Genomic DNA, 20,555 nt, shown 5'->3' with positions numbered 1-20,555 from the left:
ACGTACTTTTTGACGTATGTACTTCTCTGGCCACAAAGTTTCACTTCAACTTGGGGCCAGAGAATTGACATATGGGCCAGAAAGGGGACGCGGGGAAAGTGCCAAATTTAAATGTGGTGCTTTCCCTGCCTCCGGATGCCTTCCAGACCTTCTCTGCTGCCATGGGAGGCATCTCGGAGGTCCCCCGCCACCGCCGATAGTGCCTCTGAAGCACGATCGGCGGCGCAAAGGGGATCTCTGAGAAGTTTCCCATGGCAGTGGAGAAGCCCTGGAAGGCATCCAGAGGTTCCCCGCTGCCGCAGCCTCTGCTGGGAGCCAAGCCATGCCAGGCGATCCCAGCCATGCTTGGACTCCTGGACTTCCCCCGCCGCCACTGCCGCTCGGCTCCCAGCAGCGGTGGAGGGGGAAGTCCAAGAGTCCAAGAATGGCAGGAATCACCTGGCACGACCCGGCTCCCAGCAGCAGCGGCAGTGGCGGGGACCTCTGGAGGCCTTCCCCGCCACCATGGGAGGCCTCTTGGAGGTCCCTCCTAAAGCCGATCGTGTCTCTGAAGCACGATTGGCAGTGTGGGGGGACCTCCGAGAGGCCTCCCATGACGGCGGGGAAGGCCTCCAGAGGTTCCCCCCACCCACCGAGACAGGCTTTCCCAGGGTGGACCAGGCCTACCAGGGGAGGGCTTCCCCTGGTAGGCCTGGTCTACTCCCCAGGAAAGCCTGGTAGACCGGGCCTACCAGGGGAGGGCTTCCCCCAGTAGGCCCAGCTACTCCCCGGGAAAGCCTGGGGAATAGACCAGGCCTACTAGGGGAAGCCCTCCCCTGGTAGTCCCAGTCTACCACACTTTCCCAGGCAATAGACTGGGCCTACGGGGAGAAGCCCTCCCCGGTAGTCCCAGTCTACCAGGCTTTCCCAAGCAGTAGACCGTGCCTACGGGGGGAAGCCCTCCCCTTGTAGGCCCGGTCCACCCTGGAAAAGCCTGCGGGGGCGGGGGAACCTCCAAGAGGCCTCCCGCAGCGGCACCGAAGCCCTCGGAGGCCTCTGGCAGCAGCGATGGCAGTGGCGGGGGACCCCTGGAAGGCTTTGGAAAGGTAAGGTTTAATTTTTTAAAAGTTATTTTAATTGGGGGGGGGGTTGTTGGACGGGTTACGAATTACAGGATTTTCAATGCATTCCTATGGACACCGTCCCAATACGGATTAATTCCGTAGGTTGAGGGTCCACTGTACATGCAGTCACTACTAAAATGTGTCACTGAAACAGAAATATTCATCGAACATTGGAGTAAAATATTTGTTAAAGTGATAAAAATACAACATTTCATTTAAAATACAAATCACTCCCGTTCTCTTGCTGCTTACTGGAGGCTGTACCATAATTATAGGCTCATCATCAAAAATTAGTTCTCCGATGACTTTTTTCTCCGCCCTCCACACTAAACATTTCCATCTTTTGGGAGGGTCCTAGTCATACTTTTATCCATTGAAATATAACACTTTACTCTCAATAACTTTGAGACAAATTGCAAGCACAATGCAGAATACATTGCTACTCTGGTCATACTTTACAGTGAAATCAAAACAAAAGCAACTCTGAATCTAAAATAAGATCTGTTTCTCTAGAACAAAATGGTGAAAGTATTTCAGAAGCGTTTAAAACGAAAGAAGTAAAAATCGAACAACTGGAGCGAGAGTTATTCTTCTATAAGAAAAGCAGCCGAGAATTAAAGAAGAAATTAAAGGAACTGGTGGGAGAATCAGCGTGCCATATCCAGTCACACAGTAAATCTATGAGTATTAAAACTATAAATCATATATATCTGACATGTAACTGAAGTCTTAATGGAGTTGTAGCATTGTGATTTTGTATTTAGATATGGGCAATCCAGAAGGTGTATTAGCTTTCAGCTTCCTTTACACATGATAATCTTTTTGGGGGGGGGGAATGTTTAAGCCTTCGCTCATCATCCTTAGCTTTTGGGTGAATAAAACGACACATTTATATTTTCCAAATCATTCCTTGGCTTGGATCTGAACTTCAGGAAGAGGTCATGTTCACTTATTTCCTTCAGTGCCCCTGGCTTCTGAACCTAATGGGAGATTATGAATGTGGGCAAGGGAGCTTTACTGAAAATGGTGGAAATAATTCCTTCTCATTTTGCTCCCAGCAGGAGCCTTCTCTGAATTGATGCACTTGTTCATGCATTTGTATGAATTGAAGAACTGCCTAAATTTTTGAAAGCTTATTGTTGTTAACATTATTATTTCTTGCCAATACATTCAGGATATTTTAAAAATGAAAATAGTTGAACAGAGTACAAGTTGTAACATTGTGTAACAGGGAGGGAAAACCGTATAAAAGTTATCTCAAAGAATCTAATCCAATTGCTTCTTTTAGGTTCTACTGATGGGATACTGCACCGAGAAGAAGCAAGTGCCTTGTCAGAAGTACTTCAAAGGACACCAGAATCAATAGAGAAATTAAAAGAAACAAATCTATCAGTAAATGTTTTTGGAGGACAGAAAACCTGGCACAAGTTTGAAGAGGAAGCTGTAGAACTAGTACCTAATACAACAAATATTAAAGAAGAACAAGCTGGGAAAATACGACAATCTGCAAAATCCCACCCACAAGTATTCTGTCATTCTCAGGCAAGAGATCCAGCTATGAGCCAACTTCAAGGAGCAACACCAATAAAACTTTCTCGCAAAGAATTACGCCATATCCCTGCTTCTGAGCTTTCATCAAGGCGCTCTGGCCTTGCAGGTTCTATAAATGCTATTCCTGCAGATGCAATTGAAATGTCTAAAAAGACTTAACTGTAGTACATAATCAGCTCAGTCCAATCTTCCGTATTTGCAAGTGTATTTCAGGCAGCTAAGATAATATCAGTTACTTCTAGTTTCTATCCTTCACATTGCAGATGGTTTGATTGTGCTTGTATATTGCTTTATTAGCACAGTGTGATGTAATGGGTAGAACTAAAAGAATTCTTTTGCTCTTGAACTAGAAAAAAGTTGTATTTTTGTTGCATTTGTTTCTTTTTTTTAGAATTAGCACAGAATTTTGTTCCCATCTTCTAAACTACATATTAATATTACCTCTTATTCTGCAAAAATATTTGGATGCATCTACAATCCTCCTTTGTCGGTTGAGCAGTCCAGATTATACCTGAAATGTTAATCTGAAGAAACATAATGTATAAAAACAGTCATAGAGCCAAAAGTACTTCCTATAATTCTGCCATTGAGCATTTTAGAAGTGCTGCTGATTTCTTAATTTGTGTACACTTTCATTTTGATTGAACAGTTGGGATAGTCTGGAATACTTGTATGCATAAAGAAATGTTTGTATATGGTGCTGCATAGTGATAAGACCTTCATAGAGATACCACTAGCCCTTATCTTAATCCCTTATAATTTATGCATATTTAGGATGAAGTATTTGTAACAAAGCACTTCTAGACATTGGTCCAGACCAGGAGCTTCAAGTATAAATGTTTTTCAAAAGCAAAACACAGTAAAGAAAATAAGATTATTGTCTTCTGAGATGTTTAACAACAAAAATCTCTTTGATAAAATTCATATTTAAAACAAGTCAAAATCAAGTTCTATGCTCCAGAACTTCCTTGAGTATATTGTGACTTTGTGATTTTGCCTGGGAATGTCAGGCTGTGATTTTGCCTGGGGCTTTTTCATGGGTAGCATTATCTGCAAATATATTCCAAGATAACATGATGGTTATTCTTGCAGATGAATCATTCTGCTCTAAAGATTATTCACTGATCATTTACAAATGTAGGCTCATTAAAGCTAGCTGGTTATCCTTCTCTCCATTAATGGCAATTAAAAAATCCTCGCAGTATATAAAGAAGTATGCCTACATACCAGGATGATTTTCTGTGGCACTTACACAAAACACAATTACAGAGTAGAAGAATATTCCTGGTGTAAAGTATTCTTTTGGGATCAGGCATTAAGGACCATGTAGCCTCTTCATTCGTATGAATCCACATCCTGAATGCAGTGCTCCAGTTGCTCTCTCCTCCCAAATTGTTTTCTTCTACCCAGATGTATCATTACACATGACAACTGTTAATCTTAGGATGAATCTAGAGACACTTCTATCTCCTTAGATTCATGTTTTCTCTTCTTTTAAAAAGGGCTCTGTGTTTACAGGAAATACTGCAGTCCAGCAGAGTAGGATGCTGGGTACTGTTGCCAATTCCACCCTTGCTGCCACTTCCCACACTGCTCCCCAAACACTTTCGAGTGTATTGTTAGGAGCTGCAGTAAAAGTAGATAGAAATCACTTCTTTTCTTGTAGAAGGTACATCTTGTGAGCAGACTTTCTCTTTTGGGAACTGTGAGGGTTTGACTGGGCTCGTATTTTCGCTCAAATAAATCAGGAGATTTATGCGGTTTTGAACGAGGTATAACATTTATTGGGGTGTTCAACAGGTAACCAGTGTCAACAAAATTAGTCCAACGTTTATCTCCTTCTGACAACAGGTCAGCAAGGGGTTTCCAGTCTTCATTCAGGAATGGGTTACCTTCACCTGAGTTCCATGGTCCCGGGCAGTCTAGCAATGGGTTTGGGTTTAGTGTTTGTCCTGTCTCACCCTCCAGCAGGGGCATGGTGTCATGGTGTATCCCCTCATCCTCATTCTGCTCACCTTCCATTCGAGTCTCTTCTCTCTCTCTCTCTCTCCCCCTTCTTCTCCTCTCTTAGTCTTCTCCTCCGATCCTTAGCCCCAGCCTCTCCCCAATACGACAGTCGGGGGGGGGGAATCTCCTTTTCCTGTAATTGGTCTTCTCTCTCGGGACTCTTAGTCTCTCCCATGCTCCGGTCCAGGGATCCTCCATTCAGACTCAGCCTGGCGGCAACTGTTCTTCCCCCCCTCTTTATATCTGCTACCCCTGCCTCTATCTCCACCCTCTTCTTCTGCTCCACTCCTGCCATTTTCCTCTCAATTCTTTCGACTGCCAACTTCCATATTCCTTCCTCTATATCTCCTGTGTCTGTCTCTGGCTGTTCCGTTCTCTTAGGGGACGAGACGGCCATGGTCTGTATCTCCTTTTCCTCTGTGAGGGGGAGGGACGGCACTCAGGTGAGAGGGGCACTGCTCTCTCCCCCTGTCTCACATACCCCCCCATCCAAGAGGGCCATCTGTTCCTCCTCGCTCTTTGCCCAGGGACCCTGGCAGGAGAAATAATCCACATTAAAATGTTCTTTCCCTTTCCGATACTGAACCATGAAGGCAAAAGGCTGAAGGGCAAAATACCATCTAGTGAGTCTGGGGTTGGTGTCCTTCATTTGCACTAGCCATTGTAATGGTGTGTGGTTGGTTATCAAAGTGAAGGGGGCTCCCAGTAAATAATATCTTAAAGCATGGGTAGCCCATCGAATAGCCAGAGCCTCTTTTTTGATAACTGCATATTTCTGCTCTTGCACAGTCAATTTCCAACTCAGGTAGAGAACGGGGTACTCCATCCCATTATGCACCTGTGCTAAGATCACACCTAACCCTTGGTTGGAAGCATCTGTGAACAACACGGATGGGAGGTTAAAGTCTGGAGCAAACCTGGTGAGTAATTCACATAATATTGCCTTAAGCATCTTAAACGCTTTCTCTTGGGCTTCACCCCATTGTACCCATCGCCCAGACTTTTTCTAGGAAGATAGGTTAAGGGGGCAGCTATGGTAGAGAATTGGGGTATGAATTGGCTAGACCTAAGAATTGCTGGACTTCTTTCTTAGTAGGAGGCCAATATTATTGGGTAATCTTAGTGACTTTTCCTTCCTGTGGTTGAATCTCGCCTCCTCCCCCGGAAAAGCCTAAATATTCTACTTTGGGGAGGGCAATTTGCATTTATGGGGATTGGTGGTTGTGGTGTTTGCCCTTGTGGCCCCTGCTTGTCTTTATTTATTTATTCTATTTATATCCTGCCTATCTAGTCGATTAAGACCACTCTAGGCGGCTTACAACAAGGGGTACAACAATGAATAAAAGCAGTATTACATAAAAGAAACTTACAACAATAGGGCTAAACACTAGGAGAGAGAAAAGAAGGGGAATCAAGAATTAGCTGGTGGGGAAGGCCTGCCGAAACATCAGTGTTTTTAGTTGCTTTTTGAAAATACCCAGCGAGGGGGCCGCGCGAATATCAGGAGGTAAGTTGTTCCAGAGGCGAGGAGCCACCGCCGAGAAGGCCCGATTTCTTGTCTTTTCCTTCCGGGCCTCCCTCGGCGTTAGGCTCCTCAGCCTCACCTCTTGGCTCACGCGAGTGACACGGGTAGATCTTGGTGGAAGAAGGTGTTCTGCCAAGTATCGAGGCCCTAAACCGTTTAGGGCTTTATACGTGAGCATCAACACTTTGAAGTCAATGCGTAATCGGATGGGCAGCCAATGCAATGCGGCCAGAGTGGGAGAAATATGTTGGTATTTTTTTCACCCCACTAAGGAGTCTGGCCGCCGCATTGTGCACCACCTGAAGTTTCCGCAGCAGCCTCAAAGGCGGCCCCACGTAGAGCGCATTACAGTGGTCTAATCTTGAGATTACAAGCGCATGTACCAAAGTGGTGAGCGCCCCAACATCGAGATAGGGCCGCAGCTGGGCTACCCGCCTGAGATGGTAGAAGGTGGTTCGGACCACCAACGCCACCTGGGATTCCATAGTGAGCGCCGGGTCGAGATGGATTCCCAAGCTGCGGACCCCTTCCTTAGCAGGAAGGGTCACCCCCCAAAAGAGAGGGAGTTTCCCAAGCTCCCGACTGTGGGGGCGCCCACCCTTAGCACCTCCATCTTGTCCGGGTTCAGCCTCAGCCCGTACTCCTGCATCCATTGCAGTACGGTCCCCAGGCAGCGATGGAGGGACAGGACGGCATCTCCTGCGGTAGGTGGAAAGGAGATGTAGAGCTGAGTATCATCAGCGTACTGATGACACCGGGCTCCACACCCCCTGATGACCCCACCCAGCGGTCTCATATAGATGTTAAACAGCATTGGGGAGATTATCGACCCCTGTGGAACCCCACAGTTAAGATTCCACGGGGCCGAGACGCTCTCCTCAAGCTGCACTCTCTGGGGACGGTCCTCCAAGAAGGAGCGGAGCCAGGCCAATGCAAGGCCCCCAATTCCCAACTCGGAGAGTCTCCCCAGGAGGATACCGTGGTCAATGGTATCAAAGGCCGCTGAGATGTCAAGGAGGACCAGCAGGGACACTTTGCCCTGTCGGCCTCCCTCAATAGGTCATCACACAGGGCGACCAATGCCGTTTCTATGCCGTGGCGCGGCCTGAAGCCCGACTGAAATGGATCCAGGGCATCTGTTTCGTCCAGATGCGCCTGAAGCTGGTCGGCCACCACCCTCTCAACCACCTTACTTAGGACAGAAACATTGGCGACGGGCCTGTAGTTGCCAATTTCGTCCGCCGCCAAACTTGGTTTCTTCCTAATGGGCCTAATGAGTGTCTCCTTGAGGGCAGATGGAAACCTGCCCTCAAGGAAAGACCCATTAATTATTGCAGTGGCCCATTCTGTTGTTGTAGGCCTGGCTGCTTTGATTAGCCAGGCCGGGCAGGGGTCAAGGGAGGAGGTGGTGGCACGACAGCGATCGAGCACCCTGGTCACAGTGTCAGGCGTGACAGGCTGAAAGGAGTCAAAAGTTGTCGGGCAAGATGGAGCGCTGGACATCTCAGCTTGACTCACTGTATTCAAAAAAGGGGACAGGTCCCGGCGGATGGCCTCCACTTTAGATTTTAAAAATGCTGCAAATTGGTCCGGTGTAAAACTAGGGGGAGGCCCATCACCCGGGCCAATTCCAGATAGGTCACGCACTATATGGAATAATTCCGCCTGCTGGTTGGACGCTTCGCTTATCCGGTTAGCGAAGTATGCTTGACTGGCAGCCTTTACCTTAGCCAGGTAAAGGTTAGTGGCGACCTTAACAGCTATCCAATTGTAATCCGTTGGATCCTTTCTCCACTTGCACTCTAGCCGTCTCCTGATCCGCTTCAGCGCCCGGAGGTCCTGGTTAAACCAGGGCGCCGGGCGGGCTCTACGCCGGAGAGGGCGTTTAGGTGCGATCATGTCTACAGCCTTAACTGCAGCGGCGAACCAGCTGTCGGTCAGAGCCTCAACAGGAGCGCCAGCCAGGTCAGCCGAAACACCTCTCATGGCATCCTGGAATCCAATTGGATCCAGTAGCCTTCGAGGGCGGACCATAACAATAGGTCCCTGCTCCCTGCGGGGGGGAGGGCCATCTTGAGGTTACATTTTATTAGGTGGTGGTCCGACCATGACAGAGGGACCGACTCAAGGTCAGTCACCATCGGACCACTCTCGCTCCAACTGGAGGAAAAAACCAGGTCAAGTGTGTGGCCGACCACGTGGGTGGGACCGGTGACATGTTGGGACATGTTCAAGAAGGCCATGGTCTCCAAGAACTCAAGAGCTGGTCCAGAAATTCTGCCCCTGCATGGATGTTGAAGTCCCCCAAAACCAACAGCTTTGGGGAACCCAACAGTGCCGCGGAGACAAAGTCCACCAGCTCCGGTAGGGAAATGGCTGGGTCGTGGGGAGCACGGTAGCCCAGCAAGATCCCAATACCGTCCCTGGCCCCGATCGACATGTGGAGAGCCTCCAGACCCGGTTTTACCACTGAGGAGCGCCTAGTAACCTCCAAGATGGATTTATAGACAATGGCGAGCCCCCCGCCATCCTTGCAGTCTGCCCTGGTGTTGGACAGCATAACTGGGCGGACAGATGAGTGCTAGGGGGGGACCAATCCATGTTTCAGTTATGCATGCCAGGTCTGCATCCTCCTCCAGGATGAGGTCGTGAATCACCTGGGCCTTATTGGATACAGACCTGGCATTCAACAACAGCAGGCGTAGAGTGGAAGGATGGCTGAACTGGTTGCCTCGATACTGAGGGTTGGTCCCAGTCTCAGAACAATGGACAGCCTTCAAACATCTGACCGTTGTTCTTCTTACACAAGTAGGGACTGGGCCGACGCCATATCTACCTCTACCCGTGATCACAGAAATATTTTGGGGGCCCTCGCTGGGAGGGCAGGCCTTCCATTCCATCAAAAGGAAGGGGGGGGGGAAGGAAAAGGAAGAAAAAAGGGCAGGAGAGAGAGAAAGGAAAAAATAAGCAAAAATTAACTTAATACAAATAAATCAAATAAGCAAAAAAGAAGGTAATAATAATAAAAAATAAAAGTTGACCATATACAATATACCAGTGCATATAAATGATAAACATAAAGTGAACAAGCATAAATTAAATATAATTAACTAAAATATCAAAGGAAAAAGGAAAAAAGAAAAAATAAGTAAAAATAAGAAAACCACACTAATTACCCCCCACCCGGTGCCCAGAGCAGACCTTCTCCCCCACATGGCCTTGTTCTTCCTGATGTAACTGGTCTGGATGTTAATGGCGGTGCTGGAGTGCAGTGTTCTTTAAAGGGCCAGAAGTCACAGTTTTTAACAAAGGGGACAGGGTCCACGATGTTATAAATCAACAGGGTCAAAAGCACCAAGAACCAAACTAGGGAGGACTCAAACCCAGCCATTTCCCAACCTTGGATTAGGGAGACATCCTTAGTAGATGGCAAGAAGCGAGCGGAGAGAGGGGGGCCTGGGGGGGAGATCTTCCAACATGGCGACCAGCGTTTGAACGCTCCGTCGCTCCAGCAACCCCACAGGCTCCCTCCGGCTCCCACAAAGACCCTGCATCTTGTGGCTGCCTCTGGACTCGGCTCACCAAACTCAGTCTACCCTCCGCCAGGATCTATTCACTGTCCGGGTGCCTGCCACCGAAACTCTCCGTCGCCGGGTCTCACCGCCAGAGCCTCCGCTCGGATGCCTACCGGCAGGCAGGGAACCTCCGGGCTCCGCCGAGCGATCTTCCAGCAACCCACGCGACCCGAGCTCCAAATCCAGCCTCCTCTGGTGGTCAAAAGAGCTGCCGGGCCTCCGAGCCCAGCCGGAAGCCGGAGGAGCACTCTCCCGATCACCTGCTCCAACTCCGACCCCGGCTTACGAGCTCCAGCTCCGGCTGCACTGCCCTCTGCGCCACCGAGCTCCAAACTCCGCTGTCTGTCGACGTCCCCAGCGACCTGAGCACCGGCTCCGCCTGGCTCCGACCACTTCACACCAACTCTGCGTTCGCGGCCCAGGGACCCGAGCTCTTTCCGGGCTCACCCCAGCACCAGCGTGGACGGGGCGCTTTCCAAGGAGGGGGGTCTCCGGCACTAGTCCGTCGATCCTTTCCGCCTCAGATGACCACCTCCGCTCCGACCAACGCTCAGCCACCTCCAGAAGAACAAAGGAAGGGGTTCCCAAAGCCTTCGAGCGCAGCCGGGAAGCCGGGGTAGCCCCCCCGCTCACGAGCTCCTATTCCAGCCACACGGCCCCGGTTTCACACCGGTGGCCAGATGTCAAAAAGGGAGGAGGGAGGCAGATGGGGGAGAGAGAAAAAAGGAAAGGAAGAAAAGAAAAAAAAAATAAAGAAAAAGGAGAAAAAATAAAGAAAAAGGAGAAATAATAATAAGATAAAAACCAAGAGGCTAACCGAGGCTGCGGAGAGATGCGCTAGCCGCCTACCATCGGCGCCATCTTGGGCCGGCTTTCCCTCACAAAGGCTCATGTCGCGTTTTCCTCTCACTGCCACCAGTGGATTACCTCAATCCACAATATAAATGATGTTTGTCTGAACACTTGTGAACAGAAACAGAATTTATTTACTGAATTGAAGCAGATTGAATAAGTTTCTCAGATAAACATTATACACAAGCAAATCATCAACAGTTCTCTCAGTACATTCTTCGTTTCCTATATCATTACTGTAGCGATCAGCCCCGCCCTCACCTGCCCATCACTGCTGAACAGTGAAGAAGGAGCCTATGAGTGGACAGAAGGTGGAGCTAAGGGAGGAGCGGGTTGGATATAAAGGCTGGTGTATGGAGTATGAAGAGAGATTCTGGTAGTGAGAGACAGTGTGAAACTTAAAAGTGAACTAAGAGTGACTTAGAGATCTGTAAGAATGCTGAATGGAACAAAGAGTTAATAGAGTTTTAAGGTTAAAGTAGAATTGATTCAAATACAAGTGATTAGCAATTTGTGATTTACCTATTGAATATTAATCCTATATTAACTTCCCTGATCTAATAAATGACTTGAGTTTTAAAAGCACACGTCTCCATGATTAAATGATATTAAGGCAGTAATATCTGGTGGCAGCAAAGAAAGAAGAGCGAGAACCTCGTGAAGGCCTGGGGGGATAGGGGCTTCAGAGGGGATTGCCACAAAAGTGGTGACCAGTGGGTGGGATCCGATTTAATCCAGTAACGCCTAGAAACAGAAAGGTTCCCAGAGGAGAAAAATATATTTTAGTCAGGGGATCTGAGTGGAAGGAGTGGGTAACTTCCTAGAGCTTTTTCAGGGGGAAAAAAGCTTAGTGGGAAGGCTCCTAAGCTCAGATTGGGGGGGCTAAGATAGGGACAGGCTGTAAGGAAACCATTTCTGGAAGGAGTTTACCTCAAGCAGACAAGGGCCAGTTGGCTAGTTTGTCCTGAGCTCAAAGGATAGAGTTCTGAGGGGACTAAATGGAAGCCAAGGTCAAGAGAAGCTGAGGCAACTCAAATCAGCAAAATCTGGAAAGAGTTAATGCTGATATTTCTGTTTGTTCGGTATCTAGAGGCAGGGAGAGACACTTTGTCTCAGGAAAAAGGCCTGGCTGGGAGCCAGAGGTCTAAACACAGTATACTAGCAGTGGATGATCACTGGGGGAAAGCAACTTTATTACAGACTCTAACTCACTGGAAAGGAAAAAAGTGTACTTTTTAAATTTGACACTTGTAAATTGAAGCAGAAGCCTAAATAAATAAACATGCCTTCCACGCAGGAGAAAAAGGCGGGAGAGGTGCCTCCTGAGGTGGCAGTTGACTCAGATCAAGAGGGAGAAGAAATTCAAGAAGGAATTACCTCAGAGAGAGAAATGGAGACCTCAAGGGGGGAGGACTCTATAGAATTCAAAAAATGGAAATTAGAAAAGGATCAGGAATACACGCTAAGACAACTAGAAATTAAGGCTAAAGAAAGACAGCTAGAAATTCAGGCTGGAACTGAGGAGAGAGCAGGATTTAGAGCTAGAAAGGGAAAAATTGGAATTGGAGAAGGAAAAGATTGCCCTGGAGAAAAAGAGGTTGGAGCTAACAGCTCAGGCTAATAACAATAATAATGATACACCAACAATTCTGAAGAGAGCCATCTGTCCAAGGCAGACCTTAAGAGATTCCCTGTGTTTAGAAAGGGCGATGATCCTGAATCTTTTATGATTATGTTTGAGCGTGTGTGTGAAGATTTTGGAGTCAGGGGATCTGAACGCATGATTGTGATGAGGTTTCAGATTAGTGGCGGGTTAGCGGATATATATGCCAAAATGCCATTGGAATTAGTGAAAGATTTTGATGAATTTAAAAAGTTGGTTTTCGCACGGTATGGCATCAATGCTGAGTATTTGAGACGAAAGTTCAGGGCTCTGACGAAAAAAAACTGAAGAATCTTACTCTCAATTGGGGGCCAACTTGATCAAATATCTTGACAAATGGCTCCAAGAGGAAGGAGTTGAGGCTGTACAAGGTATTAAGAATATCATGGGACTAGAGCAGTTCTATTCACTTTTACCTGGAGAACTGAGGTACCTAGTGAGAGATAAAAAGCCCAAAGACATTCAGGAAGCTGGAGGGGTCGCAGATTTTATTTCACACATTCAAAACCCAATTTTTTTGAGGTAAAAGTGGGGAGAAAAACCTGGGAGGATAGCAAAAAGAAGCCCAAAGGTTACTTCAAGTACCAGCAGGCAGGTGGCGGCCATTTTGTAGGCAAGCCCACAGAACAGAGCCAGCCAAAATACAAGCACTGGGAAGGAAAGGGAGATAAGACCCTTAGCCCAGAACAGAGAAATTCCCGATCATGTTTTGGTTGTGGACAGAAAGGCCATTTAATTTCACAATGTGACAAAACCTGAGAAGGGGGTCAAAAGCCAGTTTACCCAAGCCTAAGTCAGTGTATTGCGTGCAGTGAAACAAAGTTACCTCAGAGAATGGTGAAACAGTAACTCATAATACAAATGCAGTTATGGCAGAGGGTCAGAAGGGACAAGCAGAACAGCTGCCTATTGTGGGAGTACGCCATTATGCTTAAGCGAAGCAGTTACGTACACCAGCAAGCTAGGAAACTTATGTTATATACCCATATATGGTAATGTTGTATAACCATTTACATGCGCAGTAAGATATGTAAGATATGTAAGTCCACGTACTTTATTGTGATTGGCTGTGTAACCTTTGAATTGCATTATGGGACATTATTTTTTTTAAAAGGGCTACTGGCGAGCGGGAGAGAGTCTTTTTTCCCTCAAGCCATAATACACCACGGCTGACTGTATTGCTCTGGAACCCAATCTACCCTAATCTTTGCGTTTCTTTCGCATCTGTGTGGTGGCCGAACCACCACATCTGGTGCCCCGTGTGAGGCAATTTTGGACCGGCTATTTGGATAGAAGGCCGTCTTCCCCCTACTCACCACACCCGGCAAGGGTTTCAGCGCACGCATTCATCTTCGGATCCCGGTGAGTAGGACGGTGAAAATTGGAACACACAGATCATGGGTTCCTTCTTGTCGTCAGCCCAAAAGATTTATGTTGTGGACTTAACAACAACTTCTTTCCTCAAAAGGTCAGAGAGCTACTAAAGAAGAAATAATTGAATTAGTTCAGGCTCTCGCCCGTTTTTGCCCTTGGTTACCAGAAACAGGCACATTGGACTTGGAAAAATGGATAAAAGTTGGAACCACTTTTCAGAACCATCCGCAGCTCCCTTTCCGGGTTCCTTTTACCCGGTGTAAGATTCGAGCTTGCTTAATGGATGTCACTCCGAAAAATATTCTCTTCAGTAGTCAATGGGAAACCAGCGCAGTCGGTGGTGATTTAATTCTGCCGCAGCTTTTACCACCAGCACCGACTCTCTCGGCACCTCCTCCGACTTATGAACCATCATCGGAGAAGGTCCGTCCTAAACCACCAGATATAAGATTGAAAAACTGGGCTAATAACGACTTGGATGACCTTAATTTGTTCCCCGGGGATGAACATGACAAGCTATTTCATGAAAAGCCACTTCCTAAGCTGTTTCAACCTTCTATTGCTTGTTCCATTGCTGCAGCTCTGGTAGAGACAGGAAATTCTCACCATTCTACTGTTGCCGCTGCCACTGCATTTCCTATCATTCGGGGGAATCCGGCTATTCCGGGGTAGCCTGGAGATGATCAAAACTCGGGTGTCACGGACATCCCTGCTACGCCAGATCACTATTCCCCGCTTCAATTGAAGTTGGTAAAAGACTTTATGCAGGCTGTTCGAGACTATGGTCCTCACTCTTATTTCATTAAGGCACTGCTCGCTAACATAGCTGCCTTAAGCTTGACACCTGGTGAATGGAAATTGCTTGTTAGGTCCGCCCTACCCCCTGCTCAGGCTCTCATTATCCTTGATGAATTCAGGTTTTTAGCGGAAGGGCAGGCTGCCCAAAATGCACAATCAAATATTGCCGCCATATGGCTTATCGTTGAAGATCAGCTTAATGGCACTGGTAATTTTGCAATGGTCACTCAGCAACTCGCTCTAACAGATGTGGCAATTCAGCAAATTGCACAACTTATTCAGAAAGCTTGGTGTAAGCTTCCCAGCACCCGCGAGGGTGAGTCCCTTGGCTTTGCCCGTATTCGACAGGGAGCCACTGAGTCATATTCAGACTTTGTTAGTCGGCTTATGAGTGCCACCGAACACCAAGTAGAAAACGAAGAGGCTCGGGCAATTTTACTTAAGCAACTTGCATTTGAAAATGCGAATGATGATTGTCATAAGGCCCTCGTTTCTACGTATAGTAATGCTGGCCCGACCATTCAGGACATGCTTAGGGTGTGCCAAAATATTGGGACCATTTCTCATAAAGCAGCTATGATGGCCGCTGCACAGACGGAAGCCTTTCAGGCTGCCTTCTCCGCAAATCCACCATCTGCCCAAGCAGATAAAAAATGTTTCGGGTGTGGCAAGCCTGGCCATTTTGTTAGTCAATGCCGTTCCACGCCCAAGACTGCGGCGCGCCCATCCAAGAAATGCCCAATCTGTAACAAAGGGTTCCACTGGGCTAATCAATGTCGATCTCGACCGTTACCTCAAAATCATGACCAAGCAGCCTCCTCTTCAAACCCCTCACAAAATCAGGGAAACTTCAGAGGGGGCCGGCCCCAGGCCCCGTAAAATCCCAGGGGTTTCACTCTCCAGATGAAAGACAGATTGGTGTGCTAGTACAAACTGTCAATTCTACTGACTTCACTGTGCCAGGAGTAGCTCTTCCAGTTCTTGCCGGTATTTTTGACTCTGTCCCGCCTGGTCTGGTGGGCCTGTTTATTCCAACAGACAAGTTCCCCACTTTAGAAATCTCGGGTGGGCTGGTATTTCACACCGATGACCATAGCTCAGAAAATTTTTTCCTTAGTGTTAGACCTTTTAAGGTCCCTTTCACTCTTCCGGCGCAGGCAGAAATTGGCCGCCTTTTTTTCCTCCCCCTCCCCACAAATACACCATTTGCTCCACAGGATTTTTCAGCTTTTGCTGTCCTCACCATGGATAACAGGCCTACCATGGACCTTATTGTAGGGGGCAATAAGATCACTGGACTGATTGACTCGGGTGCTGATGTTACTGTTGTGGCATTAAAGGACTGGCCCTCGTCATTTCCCCTTCGCTCCACTGCTTCAGTGTTTGGTGTTGGGGGATTCCAGCCTGCACAGATTAGTGCTCAACCGCTTTTATTTCAACATGACCAGCAACATGTAACCCTCACCCCACTTGTCATGGACATTCCTTTTACTTTGTTTGGCAGAGACCTTCTTCCCCGTCTCAACGTTACCATCCACACGTCTTCAAATTTATCCTAAGGGCCTCCCCCTGCACTCCACGTCATGCTCTTCCTATTACGTGGATTGATGAATCTCCTGTATGGGTTGATCAGTGGCCACTCCCTTGGGAAAAATTGCAGGCGGCCGAGGCCCTCATCTCTGAACAATTAAAACTTGGCCACATATGTCCATCCACTTTCCCATGGAATACTCCTGTATTTGTAATCAAAAAGAAATTGGGGAAATGGCGACTGCTGCAAGATCTTCGTAAGGTCAATGAACGCATGGTTGTCATGGGCTCTCTCCAAAGGGGGATGCCTAACCCTAATCTAATACCTGCTAATTACCAAGTGAGGATTATTGACCTAAAAGACTGTGTTTTTTTCCATACCACTTGCACCTCAAGACCAAGCGAAATTTGCCTTTTCCCTTCCCACCTGTAACAACGATCGTCCTGCTGCCAGATATCAATGGCGGATGCTCCCACAAGGGATGGCAAATTTGCCAACTCTGTCAATATTTTGTTCACACCGCGTTGCAACCATTTAGGAATGCTTTTCTGCAGCTAAGAATTTACCATTATATGGATGATATTCTTATTGCTGGTAAAGAAATAACTGCTCATTATACAGTACTACCTTCTTAGTAAAAACTTTAACTGAATACGGACTTGTTGTAGCTTCTGAGAAGGTACAATCATCACCTCCCTACACCTATCTGGGACACAAACTTTCAGAGTCAGCCTCACATCCAGTCCTACCTGATTTAAAGTTTAAAACTACTTACACCCTTGTAGAACTGCAAAGTTTATTAGGAAATATTAACTGGATACGACCATACTTGAAACTTCAAACACAAGATGTGTCACCCTTGTTTGCTGCGTTAGCAGGGCACTCTTCTCCGGCTGACATCATCCTGCTAACTTCAGATATGCAGCGTGTTTTTCGCCTGATCTCCCAGGCACTACGAGACTGTTCCGTGGATAGGATTCCTTATGATACCTCTCTGGTTGCCTCTGTTATTTTTCTGCCTTCATTACCAACAGGAATTATTTACTCTCCCGGTCCGAATCAAGTCTATATAGTAGAATGGCTTCATCTTCCACACACTCCACTGAAGATCTACAGCTTGATTGAAGCTACTTCAGACTTACTTGCCAAGGCCCGCTCCCGCGTTCTTCAACTTACCGGGACAGACCCTGTGTCACTTTACTTACCTTTCTCTCCGGGAGAAGTAGAAAGACTCCTACAAACCTCTGTTCCTTTTCAGGTGGCTTTCGCGGGCTTCTCTGGTGCTGTACTTGCCAATCCTCCTAAGGATAGACGGCTTACCTTTCTCTTGTATGTCTCTTATATTCTTAGTTCCTTTTTTGCAGATCGTCCGATTCCAGGTGCTGCTACCGTTTTCACCAATGGCTCACCGTCCCGTGGGGTCGTTACCTGGAAAGATGAAGAAGGCAAATGGCAGTCTCGCTACACTACTTCTTGCTCCTCTGCTCAACGCTCTGAGCTAGCTGCTGTCATTTTTGCTTTTAACACCTTCTGCATAAAGCCGTTTAATCTCGTTGTTGATACTCAATATGTTTATCGTCTTTTGCTTCATCTTCCTCACTCTTACTTATCTCCTACTATGGACCGAGAACTTTATAATCTCTTTGACTCTCTGCAGGCCCTTCTCCATGCTCACACTGCCTCTGTCTTTGTCACTCATATACGTTCTCACTCTGGACTTCCTGGTGTTCTGGCTGAAGGTAATGCAATGGCTGACTCACTTCTCCGTTCCCCTGTACCTGTCGCCTTTTCGCTATTTGATGACCCTCTCATTTCCCACTCATTTTTTCATCAATCAGCTAAGACCCTTCACAAGCAGTTCGCCATTCCTATGTCTCAAGCATGTGATATTGTCTCTACCTGTTCTTCCTGTGTTACCTCTCCCCTAAATCTTCCTTTTGATTCTGTCAATCCATGCAGAACTGGACCAAATGAAATTTGGCAGATGGATGTCACCCATGCTCCATTGCTTTCTCCCTTTTCTAAGGTCCATTTAACTGTGGACACCTTCTCTGGTTTTATTTGGGCTACATCGCTTAAAGGATAAACTATTTGTCACATGATACAACATACCATCCGTTGTTTCACCATTATGGGACGTCCACTTTCCCTCAAGATTGACAATGGACCTGCATATCTGCTTTTTCAACATTTTGTAAAGACTGGGGAATTAAGCTTACTAATGGGATTCCCTTTAATTCTACTGGTCAAGCTATGGTAGAACATGCTCATTTAACTTTCAAATCTTTGCTTTCTAAACAGTTGGATAGCAAACATGTTCCTGTCGCCGATATACCTTTTTGTGTTGCTAAAGTATTATATGCTCTTAATCATCTTTTTTATCCTCATAATAGGAATCTGACTCCTGTTGAGGTTCATTTTAGAACACAGGAGCAGCATCCACATCCTTTGGTCTCCTACCGTATCCCGCCGGACCCTCAGTGGCATGGTCCCACCCAGCTCATTACAGTACGTGGGGATGCGGATACGCAGCAGTAGAAGTGGACGGAACATCTCGTTGGATTCCTGCCCGCTGCGGCAGGCCATGGCGATCTGAGACGAAATAATAGTACTCTGTTTCGTAGTTGTTACTAGTGTTTCCTGTTACTCACCCTCATGGAGGGATAATTATTTCATGAAAGAGATTGCAAAAGTTTCAGTTATTAACTGTTATATATGTTCTCACTTAACAAGCAATTCCTTTTCTGATGGATCTTTTATTAGTGTACCCCTACCTGCATGGACGTCTAATGTCATCAGACCCATGTTCTTACTTAACACTTTTTACTCTCTCCTGCTAGGGGTGGGAGTGGAACTATAATAACCTTTTACAGTTTTTGAACTTTACAGAAGTTATGTTTAATGACACAATGCGTGCCTTGAAACTTGTTAATATTAAACTTAAAGAACTTCGCACTGTAGCCTTACAAAACCGATAAGCTCTCAATTTTATCTTAGCTAGTAAAGGTGGTGTTTGTGTCTTGATTGGTGATGCTTGTTACATCTATGTTCCTGATCATTCCTCTGATATTTCTCAAACACTTTCTGACATGGAGCATCACATTGTTCAATTCAATTTGGTGTCAGGTTTTTCCTTTTGGGACTCCTTTTGGCCATGGCTACTGTTATTCGGTTTTGGATGGCTCCGACAATTACTTATGTACTTCGTATTGTTGCTTATGCTCTTATATTGATTTGTTGCTGCATACAGTATATTCCAAGCTTGATTCACACATTTCGTAATTGCTTTGCTTGTGCTACTCCTACATTCTCCTTAATCCTGAAGCAATTATATCAAATTTATCACCATGTGCTTAATACTGAACACCCCCTCCTGATAAAGAACCGTTTCTTAGTTCTCCATGCCTTCGTCGTAATTCATTGGACTCAGTATATGCAGGAGTATTTAATTGGCAATGGCTTCTAAACAAATTAAAATAAAAACGGAGGAGATGTGGGAGTACGCCATTATGTTTAAGCGAAGCAGTTACGTACACCAGCAAGCTAGGAAACTTATGTTATATACCCATATATAGTAACGTTGTATAACCATTTACATGCGCAGTAAGATATGCTATGTAAGATATGTAAGTCCACGTACTTTATTGTGATTGGCTGTGTAACCTTTGAATTGCATTATGGGAGATTATTTTTTTAAAAAGGGCTACGGGCGAGCGGGAGAGAGTCTTTTTTCCCTCAAGCCATAATACACCACGGCTGACCGTATCGCTCCGGAACCCAATCTACCCTAATCTTTGCATCCTGTATGTTTCTTTCGCATCTGTGTAGTGGCCGGACCGCCACAGCCTATAGCTGAAGTTGTCCATTGCTATCTTATAGAAACCAACCAGGAACTTTTTAAAAGTTCTGGGGACAGCATTTTCATAAATGAGACAAAATGTATGGCTCTGAAAGACTCTTGCTCTCAAGTCACTTTGTGCCATCCAGACATAATCCCTCCAGAGAAAATATTGAAAGGTGAAAGCCTGACAGTTAAAGGGATAGGTACAGACCTAATTACTATGCCACTGGCTGAGGTGCCTATAAGGTATCAAGGATGGAAAGGATTATGGAGGATAGGCGTAGCTGAGTGATTGCCGGCGCCTTGGTTGATTGGAATCAATCTCACTGAGCATCTCAAAAGTGCTTAGTGCAGACCCGCTCCCAACAGAAAGAAGCAAGCAAAGCAGAGGATGAGGGCAAAATTCAAACAGCTGGTGGGAAGAAAGGATCCTACAGCTGAAGTAGTACCACTTAAAGTTCCACTAGAAAACGCGTTTAAAAGGGAACAAAGAACTGATCACACCTTGAATCAATGTTTGGAGAAAGTTGGCAAAGGTCAGTTAACCCCCGAGAGTCCTGAAAGGTTCTTCCTAGAAAAAGACCGTATGTGCAGGGAAGCCTTTGTGAATCCCAGTGGGGGAGGGGAGACTCACCTCAAGCAAATGATTGTTCCTCTCAAAGATCAAGTGGGGGTAGAGGAGCAGGGGCACACTGGTACCATTGCAGTTCATATGGACATGACAAATACTAACAA

At 46.5% G+C, this 20,555-nt stretch overlaps 1 protein-coding gene across 6 annotated transcripts in view; it reads left to right on the top strand.

Moving 5' to 3' along the window:
- KIF27 (kinesin family member 27) overlaps positions 1 to 3,597 on the top strand; it is a 34,206-nt gene extending 30,609 nt beyond the window's left edge. For 4 of the 6 annotated variants that reach the window (XM_078386127.1, XM_072992273.2, XM_072992274.2 and 1 more), the window contains exons 17-18: positions 1,617 to 1,787; positions 2,392 to 3,597. In XM_078386127.1, the coding sequence (XP_078242253.1) occupies positions 1,617 to 1,787; positions 2,392 to 2,813 (593 nt within the window). In that variant the 3' untranslated portion in view covers positions 2,814 to 3,597. The remainder of the gene's footprint in view (positions 1 to 1,616; positions 1,788 to 2,391) is intronic. The other 2 variants (XM_078386128.1, XM_072992276.2) reach the window with 1 other exon arrangement.
- The last annotated feature ends 16,958 nt before the right edge of the window (positions 3,598 to 20,555 follow it).

This window comes from Pogona vitticeps, chromosome 2, assembly GCF_051106095.1.
Source record: "Pogona vitticeps strain Pit_001003342236 chromosome 2, PviZW2.1, whole genome shotgun sequence".
Lineage (NCBI taxonomy): Eukaryota > Metazoa > Chordata > Lepidosauria > Squamata > Agamidae > Pogona > Pogona vitticeps.
This window is presented reverse-complemented; position numbering and strand designations above follow the sequence as displayed.